We start from the raw sequence: 19711 nt of genomic DNA on the forward strand, positions 1-19711 counted from the left end.
GAAATGTCTTGTTGGTCCAGTGATGGAACTCCGTGAAAGTCATTGAGGTTCTGAGAATGCTCTGAAAACTCAAACTGAGTTTGTGATGTGAATCCTGAAATGTTTACTCCTTCATCTGCTCTAGCAACAGGTACTGTTGCTGTGGCAACATGAGAGCGCAGAGATCTGTGTATGTGTGTTCATAAATCTGTCATGTGTTTTAATGAGCCACAGCTGGCAGTGCAGGGTGTAATGATCACTTCTCTTGCCAATCTGAAGAAGGACTACATGGGCGACAGTGTGTAAAAAAAACACTTTGTAGGGTCTGTTTTTGTATGCTTGAATACACTTGTAGGTAATGACCGACCACTTCTCACAGCAGACAGAGTATCTCACAGCCAAGCTGATGGGGGATCGCTTGGATGGCAGTGTGGAGAAAACACTATGGTTGTGTCTTAAATGACACCCTATTCTCTATATAGTGCACTACTTCTGACCAGGACCCATAGGGCTTCAATACACTTTTTGGTATGCTTGAATACACTTACTATCTATAAAGTATGGGTGCATATACGTTATTGTGTGTGTGTCTGGCTCAACATAGATAGCGGAGAGTGAGACTTTCAATTCAATTAAAAAATGTCATTCAACACCATCATGCAATGTGAACTGTCTCTTTGGCCGGAGTATTGCAGTAACAGCTAGTCCCCCCCCACACACACACACACACCTGCAGATGAAAGAGGAGATGCCTGTACAATATCCAATGCCCACCCATATCTTGTTCGCTGCTGTAATTGGAATTCTTTAGAAATGAATAATATAAGGAATAGGCTTTGGCCTTAATTCTTACTTGTATCAGTATTGCCTGAGGTTAGCGTGGATGTGCTTGGTTGCCCCTGGCTGTATATGCTTCACGCAGCTGCTGAATGAATGTTACACATGCAATCCATGTCAGGTGAAAAAAGATACCACCACCGTTCCATGGATTTACCTTGAATCATCATTCTGTCCGGTTTGTCCTTGTCCATTAGGCCATTGTGTGTATCCATATCCTTTGTCATGGTTGGACTTGGTTTAGTGATCGGTGCATTAGTTAACCACAGGGGAGATGAGAAGCCTGTTTCACACAGCCGTACAAACAGTAGGTTAATCATCACTGCTGGCTAACTACATGCAGTAGAAACTGCTAGCTAGGGTCCCTCCAGCACTCCCTGATGTCCTGCACACTACAACAAAGATGAGGAAGTCCCTCAGGTGGCACTGGTGCAGAACAGAAGCCTACAGTCACCTGGTTTAGTATGATAAATCATGTGAAGCTAGGCCGTGGAGCCATAAATCATGGCTAATGGAGCTGCTTCAGGAGGATGTGCTGCTGGCTTCCTGGTAGCTAGCGGTGGAGGTGTTTGTATGAGGCTTAATAAGACAGTTGCGGGTGATTGGTCGACTTCTTGTCTTGGCCACTGGGGACCACAGCTCCATAAGCCCATACAGATACAAGAGGTACTAGAGTTCTTCTCCGTACGCCCATAGAGCCCAGGGCTCTTCTCCGTACGCCCATAGAGCCCAGGGCTCTTCTCCGTACGCCCATAGAGCCCAGGGCTCTTCTCCGTACGCCCATAGAGCCCAGGGCTCTTCTCCGTACGCCCATAGAGCCCAGGGCTCTTCTCCGTACCAGTAGATGCTGCTGTGGCCTCAGGATTGTGGAGAAGTACCTAATGGGGGAGTGGTATTATTTGTACTAGGTTACTCTCACTCTCTGACTCTCTCTTTTTCCTTCTTACGCTCTCGCTCTCTATACTGTCTCTCTGTTCCGTGCTGCATCTCAACCGTTGCTTTTCTCTCAGAGAACCTCTCATTCGCTTGCTCCTCTTCCCCCCTCCTACCCTCATCTCTCTATGGTCTCCATGGCTGCACCGACCGTACTAGCATCTCACCGTCGTTCTGTCTCATCTTTATCTTGCTCCTCTCCCTGTGAGCTTTGTTCTCTTTTGTTTTAATGTGACACCCCCGCTGAGCGAGATGGGAGTTCCAAGGCTGGTCTCTCCCTCAGGGTCCACTTCTAGCAGAGAAAGACACCTGGGAATTTCTCCCTCCCAGAGGCATTGTGCATATTGTCGCGGCATTCAACCCCACAACACTAATTAAACTCCCTAGCAATCAATACACGGTTAATGATTTCCAGAAACCATTCTTCAGATTTGTGATTATCAATACCTGAATGAGAGGAGAACAGGACACTGTTAAATGTGAACAGGGGAACGAGAGCAGGACACTGTTAAATGTGAACAGGGGAACGAGAGCAGGACACTGTTAAATGTGAACAGGGGAACGAGAACAGGACACTGTTAAATGTGAACAGGGGAACGAGAGCAGGACACTGTTAAATGTGAACAGGGGAACGAGAGCAGGACACTGTTAAATGTGAACAGGGGAACGAGAGCAGGACACTGTTAAATGTGAACAGGGGAACGAGAGCAGGACACTGTTAAATGTGAACAGGGGAACGAGAGCAGGACACTGTTAAATGTGAACAGGGGAACGAGAGCAGGAGAACAGGACACTGTTAAATGTGAACAGGGGAACGAGAGCAGGAGAACAGGACACTGTTAAATGTGAGCAGGAGAACAGGACACTGTTAAATGTGAACAGGGAACGAGAGCAGGAGAATAGGACACTGTTAAATGTGAACAGGGAACGAGAGCAGGAGAATAGGACACTGTTAAATGTGAACAGGGGAACGAGAGATGTCCTTTATCCTTTTGTGTTTTATCGTTGGTTTAAACATGAGTAGTGCTATCAAAGGTAGCGCCAGAATGCCATCTATATCATTAGAACTAATACACACTTTGACACGATGCAGTGCCCTGGCATGATACGATTTAGTATGGGCCCCTGACTGTGTAACACAAATATAAAAACATTGCTTGCCGTTCTGTCCTTCTGATTTCCATTCTTACAGTCTGACGACTGGCAATGCTCTTGTGTCTCCCCACAGACGGGACGAGCCCAGTAATATCTGTATCCATCCCAAATTCAATCCGCAAATGCTGGTTTTTATCCCAAATGGCACCCTATTTCCTTTAGAGTGCACTACTTTTGACCAGGACCCATAGGGCTGTAGATGGCTGAGGGGGGGGGGGGGGGGGGGCTGCTGAGGTTAAAGAGCTGCTGTCGTACCTTCACCATGGTGTATTGAGGGTCGAGGTGTAGTCAATAAACAGCATCCCTCTTGTCCTAGTTGAGGGCAGTGTGCAGTGCATTGGCGATTGCGTCGTCTGGATCTGTCGGGCGGTAGGTGAATTGGAGAGGGTGTGTCAGGGAGGATGGAGGTAATGTGGTCTTTGACTAGCCTCTTGAAGTACTTCATGATGACCGAAGTGAGTGCTACAGGTCGGTAGTCGTACAGTTACTTCCCCATTCTTGGGTACGGGGATGATGGTAAACATCTTGAAGCAGGTGGAGACAACGGCCTGTGCTAGAGAGATTGAAAATGTCCTAAATCACAATACCTAACTGGTCTGCACATGTTCCAAGGGCGCAGCTAGGGATGCCGTCTGGGCCGGCAGGCTTGCGAGGGTTAAGATGCTTGAATGACTTCCATACGTTCTCCGTGGAGACCGTAAGCACGTAGCCCTCATTGTCTTCAGGGGCTCTCCTCGGCAGATCAGTCGTTTTTGTTCGAAGCGTGAGAAAAAGGTGCTTCGCTCGTCTAGTAGGGTGGCATTGATGTCCACGGCGTGACTGGCTTTCTTTTTGTAGTCTGTGATCGTTAGAAGCCTTGCCACATATGCTGAACTGTCTTGGAGTAGGAGTGCTGATCAAGGATCCGAGCCCCCCGTCTATGTATTCGCTACAATCTAAAAGGCACGTCTGATCCTAAATCCTAGCACTCTGAGTCTTTATGGACTCTTTGATGCTATAGCAGAACAGAACCAACTCTATTGAAAAGTGGGGAGCCACAAAGGTGAAATTCCTTCACCTTTAAACAAAGCAGATGGTACCATTATAAGTATACTATCATAAACTAGGATAAATGTGACTCCACCAGCCTTCTCTCTAATGAGGAATAAAGCTGTAGTTTCTCTATCTTCTGCTAGCTCCAAGACTGCCATGCGTCTTCCCTGCTAGCTCCAAGACTGCCATGCGTCTTCCCTGCTAGCTCCAAGACTGCTATGCGTCTTCCCTTCTAGCTCCAAGACTGCCATGCGTCGTCCCTGCTAGCTCCAAGACTGCCATGCGTCGTCCCTGCTAGCTCCAAGACTGCCATGCGTCGTCCCTGCTAGCTCCAAGACTGCCATGCGTCGTCCCTGCTAGCTCCAAGACTGCCATGCGTCGTCCCTGCTAGCTCCAAGACTGCCATGCGTCGTCCCTGCTAGCTCCAAGACTGCCATGCGTCTTCCCTGCTAGCTCCAAGACTGCCATGCGTCTTCCCTGCTAGCTCCAAGACTGCCATGCGTCGTCCCTGCTAGCTCCAAGACTGCCATGCGTCTTCCCTGCTAGCTCCAAGACTGCCATGCGTCTTCCCTGCTAGCTCCAAGACTGCCATCTCACAGGACTAGTTGTGTAAATTTGTTAGCTTTTTCTTTCTTGCGATCCCCCGCAGCTTTCAGTTGTCACCATTTATGTAGGTCTCTTATTAACCTGACATTTTTTGTTTTATGTAACATTTTATTTAACAAGTCAGTTAAGAACAAATTCTTATTTACAATGACGGCCTAACCCGGACGACGCTGGGCCAATTGTGCGCCTCCTTATGGGACTTATGGGACAATCACGGCCGGTTGTGATACAGCCTGGATTGAACCAGGGTCTGTAGTGACGCCTCTAGCACTGAGATGCAGTGCGTTAGACCGCTGCGCCACTCGGGAGCTTGTTCCTGCCTGTAACACAATGTTACTCTGATATACCACTGCAATCGACCTTTAGCAAGTGCTTTATGTTAACCAACTAACACTGAAGTGACCTTCGCTGCTTTACGGCTAATCTGTAGATTAATTTCTTAAACATGCAGGGGTAATTTCTGTTGCAGAGATCAACTAGATTCAGCCACGGGACAATTTTTGTCTTGAGCGGATTGTGGGGCCGGAACATAATTACAAATCATTTGTAGACTGCAAATAGACCACAAGAAGCCCAAACAGATATGTTTGACTAAAACATAGTTTTAAACCTTATTTACATTTTGAATATGGTCATGCGTGTGTCTAATATCCGTGGGAATACTTGGCAACAGATTTCTTCAATTTAAGTCACTTGGAGCTGATTTCCTGGTGTTTTTATGGAATTGTATGTCCATCAATGAATATTTGAAAAAAAGCAGAACTTGGGCCAAATAAAGGCCCACGGGCCGCCAGTTGGGGAACCCTGTTCTATTGTCACCTCACTGTAGTGTGTGTATTCTGTTTACATACATTTATTCCTCCTCTCCATTGTGTGAAACTATGCATTCATTGTTCTCAGTTTCATCCTCACCTTGGCTGGCACACACAAGCCTGTTAATTCCTGTTCAGTGTTGTCAGTGTGTTCGATGTGCTCAGTGGAGTGAGAAATGGCTCCCTCCATGCAAACAGTCTCACACCAGCTTCATTACCCCTCCAGCGAGTCACAGTAGAGACACTGTATGAGTCCCAAATGGCACCCTAATCCTTTTATTGTTCACTTCTTTTGCGTAGAACCCTACTGGCCTGGTCAAAATTTGTGCACTAAATACAGAATAGTGTGCCATTTGGGACGGAGGCACAGCGGACTCGGAGATCGTAATCACTTCTGGAATTCACACATTAACAGGTGGAAACAGTGCAATACTACATTTAGCCAGGCCTAAATCAATACAGCTCCAAATGTAAACACATGATTATGGTATTTCTTTGTACTGCGCATATATAACTACATAGAGCCATGATTACATGGAACTCTATTCCACATCAAGTAACTCATGCCAGCGGTAAAATAAAAAAAACAGATAAAACGTTATGGAACAGGGGGGACTGTCAAGCAACACAAACAGGCACAAACACACAGACGATAACATACGCACTATACACACACGTACACATGTATTTTGTGTTGTAGAGTAGGGGCCTGAGGGCACGCACTTAATGTGTTGTGAATGTATTGTATAACAGCCTTAACAAATACAAATATGTGTGTGTGATCCCACCCAACTTTCAGAGATGATCGAGAAGCTCATATGAAGGATCCCACCTTCCTTCTGCTCAGACTCATTAGTACCGTGTGTGTGTGTGTGTGTGTGCAGACGACATGTGTGTGTGTTCCAGCTCCTGCAGTGCCCCATGTCTCATATGTTTCCAATTACGCTGTGTCTTGTACCCCCCAAACACAACATAAACCGCTGCTATGTGTTGGACCAATTATGCTGTGTCTTGTACCCCCCCAAACGCAACATAAACCGCTGCTATGTGTTGGACCAGCACCTATGTCAATTCAGGAGGAATTTGTGTGATTGTTGTAAAAATAAGCAATGCAGGTATCAGGGAAGGAGTGTATACTATAGCAGGGGCTGTCTTGTGGTAGTCTGTCAGAGGAAACCGTTAAGCTGGGTTTATGTATAAACGAGCTCTCTCTACAAGGAACACTTGCATGTCGTGTGTCTCTCTCGTTGCAGTGTTTTCTACTTTCTACGGCCATTAAAACAGCATTTAAATCAAATTGTATTTGTCACATGCTCTGAATACCGTGAAATGCTTACTTTTACAAGCCCTTATCCAACAATGCCATTTAAGAAAATAGTTAAGAAAATATTTACTAAATAAGCGAAAGTAAAAAATATATTTTTTAAAAATAAGTATCACAATAAAATAACAATAACGAGGCTATATACAGGGGGTATTGCTATGCAGATTCATATCCGGTGTGTCATGTTGGTATTTAGTCCGTCCCTCCTCTCCCCTTGCTCCGTCAGTGATCGTATGGATATCTGAAATGGATGTTCGTGAATTAAGTGGATTTACCGACAGAGCTCATTGTAATTTTGAGAGTAGAGACTGGAAATCTAATTTTGCGCCTCCGTATTGTTATTGCTCTACTGCTGTTGCTCTGAAAAAGGCTTAGCTGGATGTTTTATCTTTTGGCTGGTCCTCTCTCCACTCTCATTGCCTGTTTTATATACAGACAGTACACCAGGCAGTCCTTTGCTTTACACTCTACCTCAGACTGGGTGAGTGGGGCATTGTCCTGTCAGCCTCAGCAGTTTTAACCATCCACCAGGAAAGTGGTTTACGTGCCTAGCTAGACACTGACAGTCCTACTACACTTAGACTGCGTATCTTAAATCTCTCCCCTCTTAATTCTTAGACCGTTTATGAGAATAATTGAATGACGTGGTAGGTGTCGTTGAATGACGTGGTATAGGGCTCCTGTATGATCCTGTGGGCACCTGGGACTCTGTGTATACATATCACATTTTCCCAGAAATGGAACCAAATCTATCCTTGAGGGGTTTCCTGAGAGGGGTCACCCAGCCACTGACCCAGGACCTGTTTGTCCGGTGTGTCTCTGTCAAGACTCCGATTGTGGATGAGGAGCATTGTGCTCGCCCAGTGTTTCCTCCTGTTATGAAAACATGGCAGTGAGGCAGGATGGACATATGGGACTCTGGACAGGACAGAAGATGTAATGGGGTTAAGTGTAAAGGACATTCAGGATAGTCACCTGGGCTAAGAGCATATGTCCAAGTTCCACGTTTACTCCATGTATTAGTCTTTCCTGTAGGTAATGTATGGGTGTTGTGTTTCTTGTGTCTGTGTCCGTAAACAATCAGCTGTCCGTTTCCAGCGGGAGCACACTTCATTAAAGTGCACTTTGGCCGTCTGCTACACGGTCCACTTCATTCACACTGAGATGGATTTTACTATTAAAATGGAATGAACCCACAGGCCCGAGTGCCATTGTGGCCAAGACGCTCGCACTAAGATGAGGAAACAAACAATGACTCAGCTGAAAAATAAAATGTGTTCTGTCCTGTGGCTTTCTCAAATGGCACCCTATTCTGTATATAGTGCACTACTTTTAACTAGAGCACTACTTCTAACTAGAGCAGTGCACTATAAAGGGAATAAAGCAGTGCACTATAAAGGGAATAGGGTGCCATTCGGGCCACGACCTGCCCTACCTACCCGCCTGTAGCCTGTCTTCCCAGTAGCCATTAACTCCAAGCTCAGCCCTGAATTATAGATGTGATGATCTAACCACTTGGTTAGAATAGGAGGATATGTACAACCTGATGTCACAGGAGGGGGTAGTGCCATAGTGCATTTAAGTGACTTTTGAACGGTTATTTTGTTGATGTTATATTAATCAAATGTGAGATCTTCAAAGCACATCTTGTACTGTAGCTGGCTGTGTTGTAGGGGCATTATTGAATGTGTTTTAGTGCAAGCAAAACCATTTGATTCACTCAAGTCACTCCAAACCAACATGAGCTAAAATAGGCAGTTTGTGTTCGTCATGAGGCCCTATTGCCCCGAGCCAGTAGTTTACTGATGGAAAACTGCCACTGTCCCCTCAACATTTTCTGTCACCTCAGTGTCCCTGCGCCTTGCCTGGGGGGAGAGACACTGCTGCATCCCAAATGGCACCCTATTCCCTTTATAGTGCACTTTCTAGGGCGCTGGTATAAAGTAGTGCACTATAAATGGAATAAGGGGCCATTTGGGACTCAGACTGTGATGTTGGAGAGCCACGTCGAACCCCACTGTGCAATTCAGGAAAATGGAATTGTCACTCAATGAATAAAACAAAAGTCCTTAGAAGGAGCTACTATTGAAATGTGTCAGTGTGACTTTCCTCCTGTATCTGTGGTGATGAATGTGATTCACATGCTCTTCAAGGAGCATAGTGTTGTCTTGGGGAATAGAATGTGAAGATTGTATTTTTCTTAACCTTTTCATAAATATCTCCCTTTCTATGTCCACACCATGCAATAATTGTCATGTACGTGTAACCCACAGTGTCCCAAACCGTTCTCCTCTTGTTTAGAAACCCATTCACAACCCATGACTCCTGTTAAGCATAGGACACGATTCCTATGAGACATGCTCTGTAGCCACTGTGATCCTGTTGTGAAGGAGACCAACAGGACTGGATTACCGGTGTACTGCAGCCCTCCACTGTACGCCCCCCACTGTCATGGCAACCGTACAGGAAACTGCGGCGATGTGTTCATTTTCATACTGATGAGGCGAGCTATTGCTGCCGTTGCCGTGGCTTCTCTGCCTTCTCCAGTATCACCATGAAATTTTAATGACCCTGTCTGGTCCACCCTCTCTTTCTCTCTTACTCCTTGTTCTCTCTCTTACTCCTTGTTCTCTCTCTTTCTCTCGCTCTCGCTCTCTCTCTCTCTCGCCCTCTCTCTCGCGCGCTCTCTCTCGCGCTCTCTCTCGCCCTCTCTCTCGCCCTCTCTCGCGCTCTCACAACAGGAATCAGTCCTGGACATTTTTTCAGGTTGTAATAGTGGCATAGGCTGTAATGTGTGCTCATATGTAGGACACCCTTATGTCATGTCTGCTTACCATTTTTTTGTGACTCATTTCAGCCCGTGTGGAATGGACCATCTTTCAATGTCTGTTGCGTATGAGACTCAGGGGGCTTGGTTTGATAAGATGCCCATGTTGCAGTCAGAGATCCTAGAAGTCACTATAGGAGTTCTATATGTAATTCTATGGTTGTTGTCTTGTTTTGCAGGAGGAGGGGGGGCATGGGGAGGAGGAGAACGGCAGGATCGAGCCGGTTGGACGAGCTGACTCCTGTATGGCCCACACCACTGTGAGGTCACTGGAGTAAGTCGTCTCTGAAAGGGTCGTCCAATTACAGATAGAGGACTACGTCCCAAGTGGAACCCTTTTCCCTTTATAGTGCACTACTTTTGACCAGAGCCTTGTGGATCCTGGTCAGAAGTAGTGCACTATATAGAGAATAGGGTGTCGTTTGGGATTCAACCAGAGCTTCTGTCTCAACGTAACCACCTCTCTGATCACCTGACATTGATCCCTAACAAGTACAGGAATAACATTCATCTGTAGCAGGAGAATGAGTACCAGTTAACTACCTACCTCTAAGCTGAACCTAACACTTCTGATATTATATTGTATTCTCCATGTAATCATTTATTGTAAAGAGTCTTCTTAGATTTAGGCCCATAAATATTGCATTCCACAGGTTTGGAGAAAATCTTTTTAAACCCCTGGCTAATGTTCTTTTAAGGAACTCAAGCATAAACCAAACATCATCATAACCATAAAAGGTACCATGTACTGATCCATTGTCATGGTGATAGTAATAACACTCGTTTTCTAACTGTCATCTCTTGCATGCCATCAGTCTAATCTTCAGGTACAGTATGTTATTGATATTATTTCACCCAATAAGGAAGGCGTCCTCGCCTCCCAATAGAATACAACTATGTTTTTATGCATATAACCTTTATCCTAAAGGTAATAGAAACACAACTACTAAGCACCAATCTATGGAAACTCAAGGGGTTAGAGGTCAAAGAATACAAGTATAGCACTATTTTTTTTAAAGGAATGTGATGCAGTTTACTTGTCTCAGATTTCCCTATAAAAATCCTATGTGATAGACTGTCTGAAGGTCTAGACATAAGATATAATATGTATACGTAGTGTGTATGGAAACCTCCCTTGACGCTCCTTAGAACTGGGTTCTGAATGATGTGTTTCTGTCACCTGGGATGTTGGGAGAAAACCTGGCGTAATGCTCATCCCTAGTGGTTTATTCATTTCTGCCTGCTCTATTTGTTGTTGTTTTTCTCCCCTTCCTGATTTCCACGTGGTTTCAAACCCCCCATCCATCATTGTCTCACAGTGACATTGTAAAGCTGGTAGAAGTGTCCAATGACGGCGGGCCCTTGGGGATCCATGTAGTGCCTTTCAGTGCCCAGGACCGCAGGTAAAGCCCTCCCACTACAGCCACCACTGGATAGACAGGCAGCAAGCTACTTACGCTACGCAGGCATAACACTGCCACGATTAAGGAGGGGGGAGTAGAGTGAGAGGGAAGGAGGGGGGAGAGAGAGCTTAGTCTGCTATGGCATCTGCATCCTCATGTGACCCAGTAAAACAAACACACACACACACACACACACACACACTCCCCCTACACATGGACCTACGCAACATACATGTCATGCTCACATCATGAAGTGATTAGCTAGTTTACAGTGATCAATCATGATTGTTCAGTGCTTGCAGGTGACTGTCATGTTCCTCCATCACTCCTGTCTCAAGTATTTACATGATGTAAAGGTTGTACTCAGCAGTCCATATACACATTTACAGTCCACACACGTCTCCGTTAGAAGATGTAATGGAATAATTGATTTAATGGTCCAGCTCTTTCACATATGTCCACTAGCACAGAGCTAGGTTTACTATTCCTAGCCTGGTCCCAGATATGATTGTGCTGTCATGTCAACTCCTTGTCATGCCAAACATGACAAGGTGTGGCAAGGATTGGAATGATGGCACAAACACGGGTACCCAGGCTAGCTTATTCACTACTGATTCAGAGGAACTTCCAACTAGAAGTTCTGGAAAACTTGGGGATTTTGGTATAATGCGTCTGTGTTTAAACATACCTGTGAACAATAAGTACTATTTTAATAGTTCTAGCACTTTATGGTAATTTGGATGATTTTGGATGACCTACTCTGTATTCAGTATTTCAGTGAAGTCAGCATTGTGCAGCAGTCAGGAAGCCCGAGGCGTCTTGCTACTGTATGGAGGGTTACTGCTTTCTCTGACAGCCGTCACAGCTTAAGGCTTCCCAAACTCAAATGTGATGGAGCAGCATTTCTCTAATTCCTACACGTTACTGTAGATTTAACCGTTTTCTCTGTCAGAATGCTAATGGTCTCTTTGTTTTGCATAAGGCAGCTCAGTCAGGGGTGAAACTTCGCATTCAGGTAGAGAGAACGGGCATACCTAGCTACAGAAACTAGACCTATGCTGTTTTAGAAGACGGACACTTTCATCTAGCCACCAAAATTACTACTGACAAACATAACGCCACCAACTTAATAATAATTGATTTGAATTTATGTAACGCTTTTCTACCAACTGAGGTACTCTAAGCGCTTTACATAATAGGGGGAATTTCACCTCATCCACCCCCAATGTGTAGCACCCACCTCAGTGATGCACGGCCACCATTTCTGTGCCAGAACACTCACCACACATCAGCTATCAGGTGGAGAGATGAGGAGTGACATGCCGATTAGGAATGAGGGGGATGACTAGGTGGCCAGAATGGAATGTGGCCAGGTTGGGAATCTAGCCATGACAAACACAAGTGTCTCATATCTCACATCCACTTTGCACTTTGTCATGAATTAAAACCATACACCAATCAGTGTTAGCCTGTGAACTAAGTAAGGATGCAGATGACATGGAGGACATGTTGCTTATCTCTTAGTTATGAGCCTATGCATGTATCCAAAATGGCACCCTATTCCCTATATAGTGCACTACATAGGGAATAGGGTGCCATTTGCGACACACCTTATTCATGTAGAGCCTAGGTGTTTGCTGGAGCCTCAGTAGTCCTCCCCTTTCCAGGCCTGCTCTGTCTACCAACAGGCCTGCTCTGTCTACCAACAGCCATATTGAACCCTATGGCCTCTTCCACAGCTGCCAGCCGTATTACACCAACGTCTGCTTCTGAATGTTTCCAGGACTCTCGGCTTGTTGGTCAAGCGCCTGGAGAGGGGAGGCAAGGCGGAGCAACATAGTCTGTTCCAGGAGAATGACTGCATCGTACGCATTAATAATGGAGACCTGCGAAACATCCGCTTCGAACAGTAAGACGCCTGTACCTACCGAACGGGACCACCGGTCCTGAGCCCCCCTCCGCTCCCTGCCAGCCCTCCCCTGCTCCTCTCCCTTACTCTCCACTGCCATGTCTTCTAACCAAAGCATGGCCTCTGCTGCTTTCTGTTGCTAAGCTAACCCCATTCCTGTTTGATGATTCCTAGGTCGATCCTACTGTAGGGTCTTGGTAAAATGGAGGCTGCCTGCCATTCCTCTCAGCCTCTGTCCTCTCCAAACTTGCAATCCTTTCTATACCTCTATGTATCTAGCCGCTCCATCTGTTGCTCCTGGATGCTAACATCTTCCTATTTGACTCCTAGGTCAAACCTACCTCTGCTCAACTTGCTTGGCTTCTGACTTTCATGGCATCCCCCGCTTTGATCTGTCTCTCTCCCTCAGCTCCTCAGTCTGAGCAGATCCTAGCAGCCTAGCTAACTGCTGCTGCCTCCCATTGTTCTCTGCTGCAGATACTGTTCCATAGAAATAGAATGATGGCTTCCTGCTTCATTCCTATTTTGTACACTCAAAATGGCTGCCAGGCAACCCATTATGGTGTCATTGACTTGAATGGGGGAGGCCATTCTATTCATTCTAGTTCTGTGTTGTATGCTGCTTGCATGCCATTCTAGAATCCAGCTAATGCTTTTGAATACAATGTTACATTACATTCCTCATCATGCTTTATGTAATGTTCTGTATAATGTTTGTCAGCATAAACGGGCTGCACGTGCTTTTCAGAAGCATAAACACTGGTGTACTGTGAAAAAACAGCTGTCATTTGTTTTGTGTGCGCACTTGCTCACACACACTCACAATAACCTATGGCTATAGTGTAGAGGTTGAACAGGATTCCCACGGGATTCTGGGAGGAATGGGAGTGAAGTTCTAGAGTCAAGTTCGGGAGCCACAGTTTTATTATATATATTTTTTGGCGGAAATGTCATGTGGAGTACATGACATTTCCATCAAAAAATATATAATTAAACTCAGTTTTTAACTATTCTTGTAGACCAGGGGTACTCAACTCCTACCCTAAGACTTCCGGAGCCTGCTGGTTTTCTGCTCTACCTGATAATTCATTGCACCCACCTGGTGTCCCAGGTCTAAAATCAGCACGAAAACAACTGTAGGCTAGGCCTAATATAGTTTACTTAATAATAAAAAAATAAAAAAATGGTAATTTCCCTCCCCCTTCCGCCGGGGTCACTCCCATAGTATTACATTTGTTGTATAAAATGCTGCGGTTGAATCAAATAGGTTACCAGCTGGAGAGTGGGACAAGCAGCATTGCTGCTCTACTCACTTTACCATCAAGCCCAATTGTTTACGTATTTAACTAAACCCGTGCCATCTGAGGTGAAGAGTGACATAAAAATAGATAACCTGAGCGGCAGTACTGCATAAGTATATTTTAAAATGTTCACATTGGAAATGTTCATGTGTGCAGTGCTCAGCTGTAGGCTACAGATTTGTGCTGTTATGTGCAACCCATACCTGCTGGGCTCTCTGCCCTCATCCTTCAGCCTTAATCGATATACATTTAGGTCATTTAGAATATGCTCTTATCCAGAGCAACTTAGGTCTACAGTCAAATTTACCAAATAAACTAAAGTAAAAAATTATAAAAGGTAACACAATAACATAACAATAACGAGGCTATATACAGGGGGTACCGAGTCAGTGTGGGGGGGTACAGGTTAGTTGAGGTAAGTTGTACATGTAGGTAGGGATGAAGTGACTATGGATAGATAATAAACAGCAAGTAGCAGTAGTAAACAAATGGGGGGGGGGGGGGGGGGGGGGGTGTTGTCAATGTAATAGTCCGGTGGCCATTTTTTATTAATTGTTCAGCAGTCTTATGGCTTGGGGGTAGAAGCTGTTAAGGAGCGTTTTGGTCCTAGACTTGGCGCTCCAGTACTGCTTGCCCTGCGGTAGCAGAGATAAGTCTGACTTGGGTGCCTGAAGTCTCTGCCAATTTTATGGGCTTTCCTCTGACACCGCCTGTTATATAGGTCCTGGATAGCAGGAAGCTTGGAGCCAGTGATGTACTGGGCCGTACGCACAACTCTCTGTAGCGCCTTACGGTCAGATGGCGAGCAGTTGCCATACCAGGCGGTGACGCAACCGGTCAGGATGCTCTCGATGGTGCAGCTGTAGAACTTTTTGAGAATCTGGGGACCCCAGATTTTCAGTCTCCTGGTGGGGGAAAGGTTTTGTCTTGCCTTCATGACTGTCTTGGTGTGTTTGGACCATGATAGTTTGTTGGTGAAGTGGACACCATGGAATTTGAAACTCTTTACCCGCTCCACTACAGTCCTGTCGATGTGAATGGGGGGGGTGTTCGGCCCTCCTTTTCTTGTAGTCCACGATCAGCTCCTTTGTCTTGCTGATGTTGAGAGAGGTGTTGTTGTCCTGGTACCACACTGCCAGGTCTCTGACCTCTCTAATGGCTGTCTCATTGTTGTCGGTGATCAGGCCTTCCACTGTTGTGTCATCAGCGAACTTAATGATGGTGTTGGAGTCGTGCTTGGCCACGCAGTCGTGGGTGAACAGAGAGTAATGGAGGTGACTAAGCACGCACCCCTGAGGGGCCCTAGTGTTGAGGATCAGCGTGGCAGATCTGTTGTTGCCACCTTGGGGCAAACTGTCAGGAAGTCCAGGATCCAGTTGCAGAGGGAGGTGTTTAGTCCCAGGGTCCTTAGCTTAGTGATGAGCTTTGTGGGCACTATGGTGTTGAACACTGACCTGTGTTCCCTCAGGGAGACGAAAATGTCAGTGATGACACCAGTTGGTCCTGGCAACAGATATCGCGGAGCTATTTCCCAATTTCAGGCTATATCAATTCCCAGACAGGATGTAATAGGTTTCCCAACCCAGGTTACTTACTGGTGTTGGATTAAATATATAAAAACAGACAGAGTTTTCACACAAGCTAAATGGCAGAAAAGCTTCTCTGTTATATTTTTGAGGAACTGGTGGGAGGGCTACATTAGAGGTTGACATGGGAGTGAAAATTCATTCTTGTCCTGTCATTGTTGGTAATGGGCTTATAAGTACGCATTTCACTGTAAGGTCTACACCTGTTGTATTCGGAGCATGTGACAAATAACATTTGATTTGGGAATATTATTAGTGGCTGGGAATAAGGCTAGGAATTTTGGCAAGGAATTGCAGGGTCGTTGGGAGTGGGGTAATGTCTGTTAATCTGTTTTGAGAGAGGAGTTGCCTGTGTGCATCCCATATGGCAACCTATTCCCAATGTAGCACTCATTTTGATCAGAGCCCTAAAGTCCCTGGTGAAAAGTAGAGCACTATATAGGGAATAGGGTGCCATTTGGGACATATCTGAGATGTCTAGTAAAGTCAGCTTTAATCTACTGTAACAGGTGTGGCTAACAAGACTACTGCTATGGCAAGATTACACTAAATAGATGGTTTCACATCTACACCACCTGATGTTGAAGGGGTTTAAAATGATTTTTCTCCAAACGTGCTTCAGAAAACCCATTCCGTTCATCTGAGCCATATGAGGGATTACATGATGAAACTGGCAAGCCTATTCTAAAGCTATACATTCTTACTCTCTACAAGCTTTAATCACTGTGCTGTGCAGGTGGCCTACCAGTAGGGTTGATAACCAAAACTAATGTAATGTGTAATGTCTTGAGTCATAAATTGGCACCAAATAATTATTATCGAGCACTACTTTTGACTAGGCCATTTAGGACACACTCCTCCTGTGCCATTTGAGATGCAGACTATGTTGGATCCAACATCTGTGTTGAGTTGTTTTGCTTCTCCCTCCTTTCTGTCCTCAGAGCCCAGAACATGTTCCGCCAGGCCATGCGTTCACCAGTCATCATGTTCCATGTAGTTCCCAACCTGATGAAGGCCCAGTACGAGCAGCTGTCACACAGCGAGAGGAACCTCAACGTGGCCTACTCATCTGGAAGCTTCAGCCCTGACTCCCTAGCCAGCGAGAGAGGCAGCACAACTTCAGGCCTGGACCACACCCCACAGGTCTCTCTACGTTTTGTATATTGTCTGTCGAGTGTCCAGAGTGCCGCAGCGGTCTAAGGCGGAGCATCTCAGTGCTACAGGCGTCACTACAGACCCTGGTTTGATCCCGGGCTGTATCACAACCGGCCGTGATCGGAGTCCCATAGGGCGGTGCACAATTGGCCCAGCGCCGTCCGGGTTACGAGAGCGTTTATGATGCAAGGCACATTTCTTTCAAAACTGATAATGAAATGCTGTCTTATCTTATATCACAGAGGATGTCCCGTGGTCCCCACCCTCACCAGCACCCCGAGCAGGGTGACGCCTACACCTCTCTACCTCACCTCCATGGGCTTGCCCATGGGGGCTCCATGGGCAAGCCCCCATTAGGCTATGCCCCTCCAGGCCGCACCCCCTCCCCTCATAGGGTGCTAAACTCCACCCCCACGGCGGGCTTCACCAAAAAGGTCGGCAGGAGACTGAACATCCAGCTGAAAAAAGGTCAGACGATACACATACACTCCTAAAAAATACAGAAAAAGCATTGATCTAATCCTCTCCAGAACATCTAATCCTGGCCAGGGGTCTAAGAAAATTGTCTTAAGGCGTTAGCATGCCAGTTGGGCTGGCGCCTAGCCGAACTCGGCTAACCGAACGAGTGTGCTCGTAGACTACCTTAAAAGACCATCGCTTTTTAAAAAAGCGCCAATAGTATACACTTCCTCAAAATAGTCAGAATGAATCTAAGATAACTTCTTGCGACTACAGGGGGTGCTGTTCCGAATTAGCATTTTGTCGTCTCCAAATTAAACTGCCTAGTACTCAATTCTTGCTCGTACAATATGCATATTATTAATTCTATTGGATAGAAAACACTTTCTAGTTTCATACAACGTTGGAATTATGTCTGTGGGTGACCCAGAACTCTTTCTACAGCGAAATCCATGACAGACAGTGAAAGGTCTGAGAGCGAAGCTCTGGTTTCAGATCAGTTTTTAAGGTCTCTGTGTATCCTATGGAACGACACGAACTGCACCCGCCTTCCCCTGGATGTCAGTAACCAATGAGAAGTGGAATGGGCCTTCTAGGTAGCTCTCAGAGGTTATAAAAGACCAAGGAGTGAGAGTAGCCCCCCTTTCGACGCTCGCCCTTACGCAGGAAGGGACCTCCGGATGCCATTTTCACAGGCTCGGTTATCAACGTGAAATGTATCCGTCTGTAATTTAATTCGATATAGGACTTAGAAACATCATAAGGTAGTTAATTTAAACCGTTTTATAGCAATTTATATCCGTTTAGTGCGATTTTGATGCATTTCTATGTGAAGCACCGGGCACATTTCGGGGTCCCGGTCGAAAGTTAGCGGGCATTTAGACGGACAAAGGACATCTTTCGACCAAAAGAAGATTAGACCCAAGAAAGAATACATTGCCCAAGAATCTGATGGAAAATCACCTCATAGTAAGTAATATTTAATATGATAAATCGTTGTTCTGTCGAAATATTTTAAACGCATATTTCGCCATTTTGTTTTCTATCCCTTCGCTTGGCGAACCCTGTATTGCACAGTAAGGATAATTTTAGAAATGTAAATCAGCGATTGCATTAAGAACTAATTTGTCTTTCGATTCCTGTCAACCCTGTATTTTTTAGTCAAGTATATGATTAGCTATTGATTAAACTAGATCACTCTGAAAGATGGCGACCGACTTTTCCATGCTGGTTTTGCTACCATCTTCATTGTATAACCACGGTTTTTTATGGCTAAATATGCACATTTTCGAACAAACAATATATGTATGTTGTAATATGATGTTACAGGAGTGTCAACGGAAGAATTCTGAGAAGGTTAGTGAAAAAATTAATATCTTTTGGCGATGATTACGTTATCGCTATTTGGCTTGAATTGATGCTCTGGTATTGTTTGCATATGTGGTATGCTAACTTATCGATTTATTGTGTTTTCGCTGTAAAACGCTTAGAAAATCTGAAATATTGTCTGAAATCACAAGATCTGTGTCTTTCCATTGCTATGCTTTGTCTATTTTTATGAAATGTTTTATGATGAGTAAATTGGTCATACACGTTGCTCTCTCTAGTAATTCTAGTCCAGTTGTGACTGTGGGTGCAATTGTAAACTGTGATTTCTACCTGAAATATGCACATTTTTCTAACAAAACCTATCCTATACCATAAATATGTTATCAGACTGTCATCTGAGGAGGTTTTTTCTTGGTTAGTGGCTATCAATATCTTAGTTTAGCCGAATTGGTGATAGCTACTGGTGGAGAGAGAAAATGGTGGACAAAGGAAAAATGGTGTATTTTGCTAACGTGGTTAGCTAATAGATTTACATATTGTGTCTTCCCTGTATAACATTTTAAAAAACAGAAATGATGGGGTTATTCACAAGATCTGTATCTTTCATCTGGTGTCTTGGACTTGTGATTTAATGATATTTAGATGCTACTATTTAATTGTGACGCTATGCTAGCTATGCTAATCAGTGTGGGGGGGGTGGGGGGTGATCCCGGATCCGGGATTGATACTCGTGAAAGGATAACTCGAGATGTCTATTAATTTTTATGTTTTTGCCAAAGAAATCTTACTCACGCAATTTTACTTCTAACTAAGATGTTTGGTACAGTATTTTTCAATAAAAAAATGTGCATGAAAATGAGTTGTTGACCAATCACCGACGAAGGGACTTAGACTTTGGCTCCAAACTTCGGCTTCGCCTCCAGAAAATGTGTGTGCCCGAACAACTGGGGAAAAAACTCGCTTAACTCCAAAACTAACAAAAACACTGCACCAAATACCCTAGTTTCAGACTCTTAATTATCCTTACACCTCTGAAGACTAGCCACGTCCATGCCAGGCAGAAG

At 45.1% G+C, this 19711-nt stretch overlaps 1 protein-coding gene across 7 annotated transcripts in view; it reads left to right on the top strand.

Annotated features, from left to right (window-relative positions):
* LOC120020398 (partitioning defective 3 homolog) overlaps nucleotides 1-19711 on the top strand; it is a 226850-nt gene that overhangs the window by 103862 nt on the left and 103277 nt on the right. For all 7 annotated transcript variants that reach the window (XM_038964023.1, XM_038964020.1, XM_038964022.1 and 4 more), the window contains exons 6-10: nucleotides 9685-9779; nucleotides 10825-10908; nucleotides 12692-12817; nucleotides 16646-16847; nucleotides 17102-17327. In XM_038964023.1, coding sequence (XP_038819951.1) covers nucleotides 9685-9779; nucleotides 10825-10908; nucleotides 12692-12817; nucleotides 16646-16847; nucleotides 17102-17327 — 733 coding nt within the window. The remainder of the gene's footprint in view (nucleotides 1-9684; nucleotides 9780-10824; nucleotides 10909-12691; nucleotides 12818-16645; nucleotides 16848-17101; nucleotides 17328-19711) is intronic.

This window comes from Salvelinus namaycush, chromosome 25 (assembly GCF_016432855.1).
Source record: "Salvelinus namaycush isolate Seneca chromosome 25, SaNama_1.0, whole genome shotgun sequence".
Classification (NCBI taxonomy): domain Eukaryota; kingdom Metazoa; phylum Chordata; class Actinopteri; order Salmoniformes; family Salmonidae; genus Salvelinus; species Salvelinus namaycush.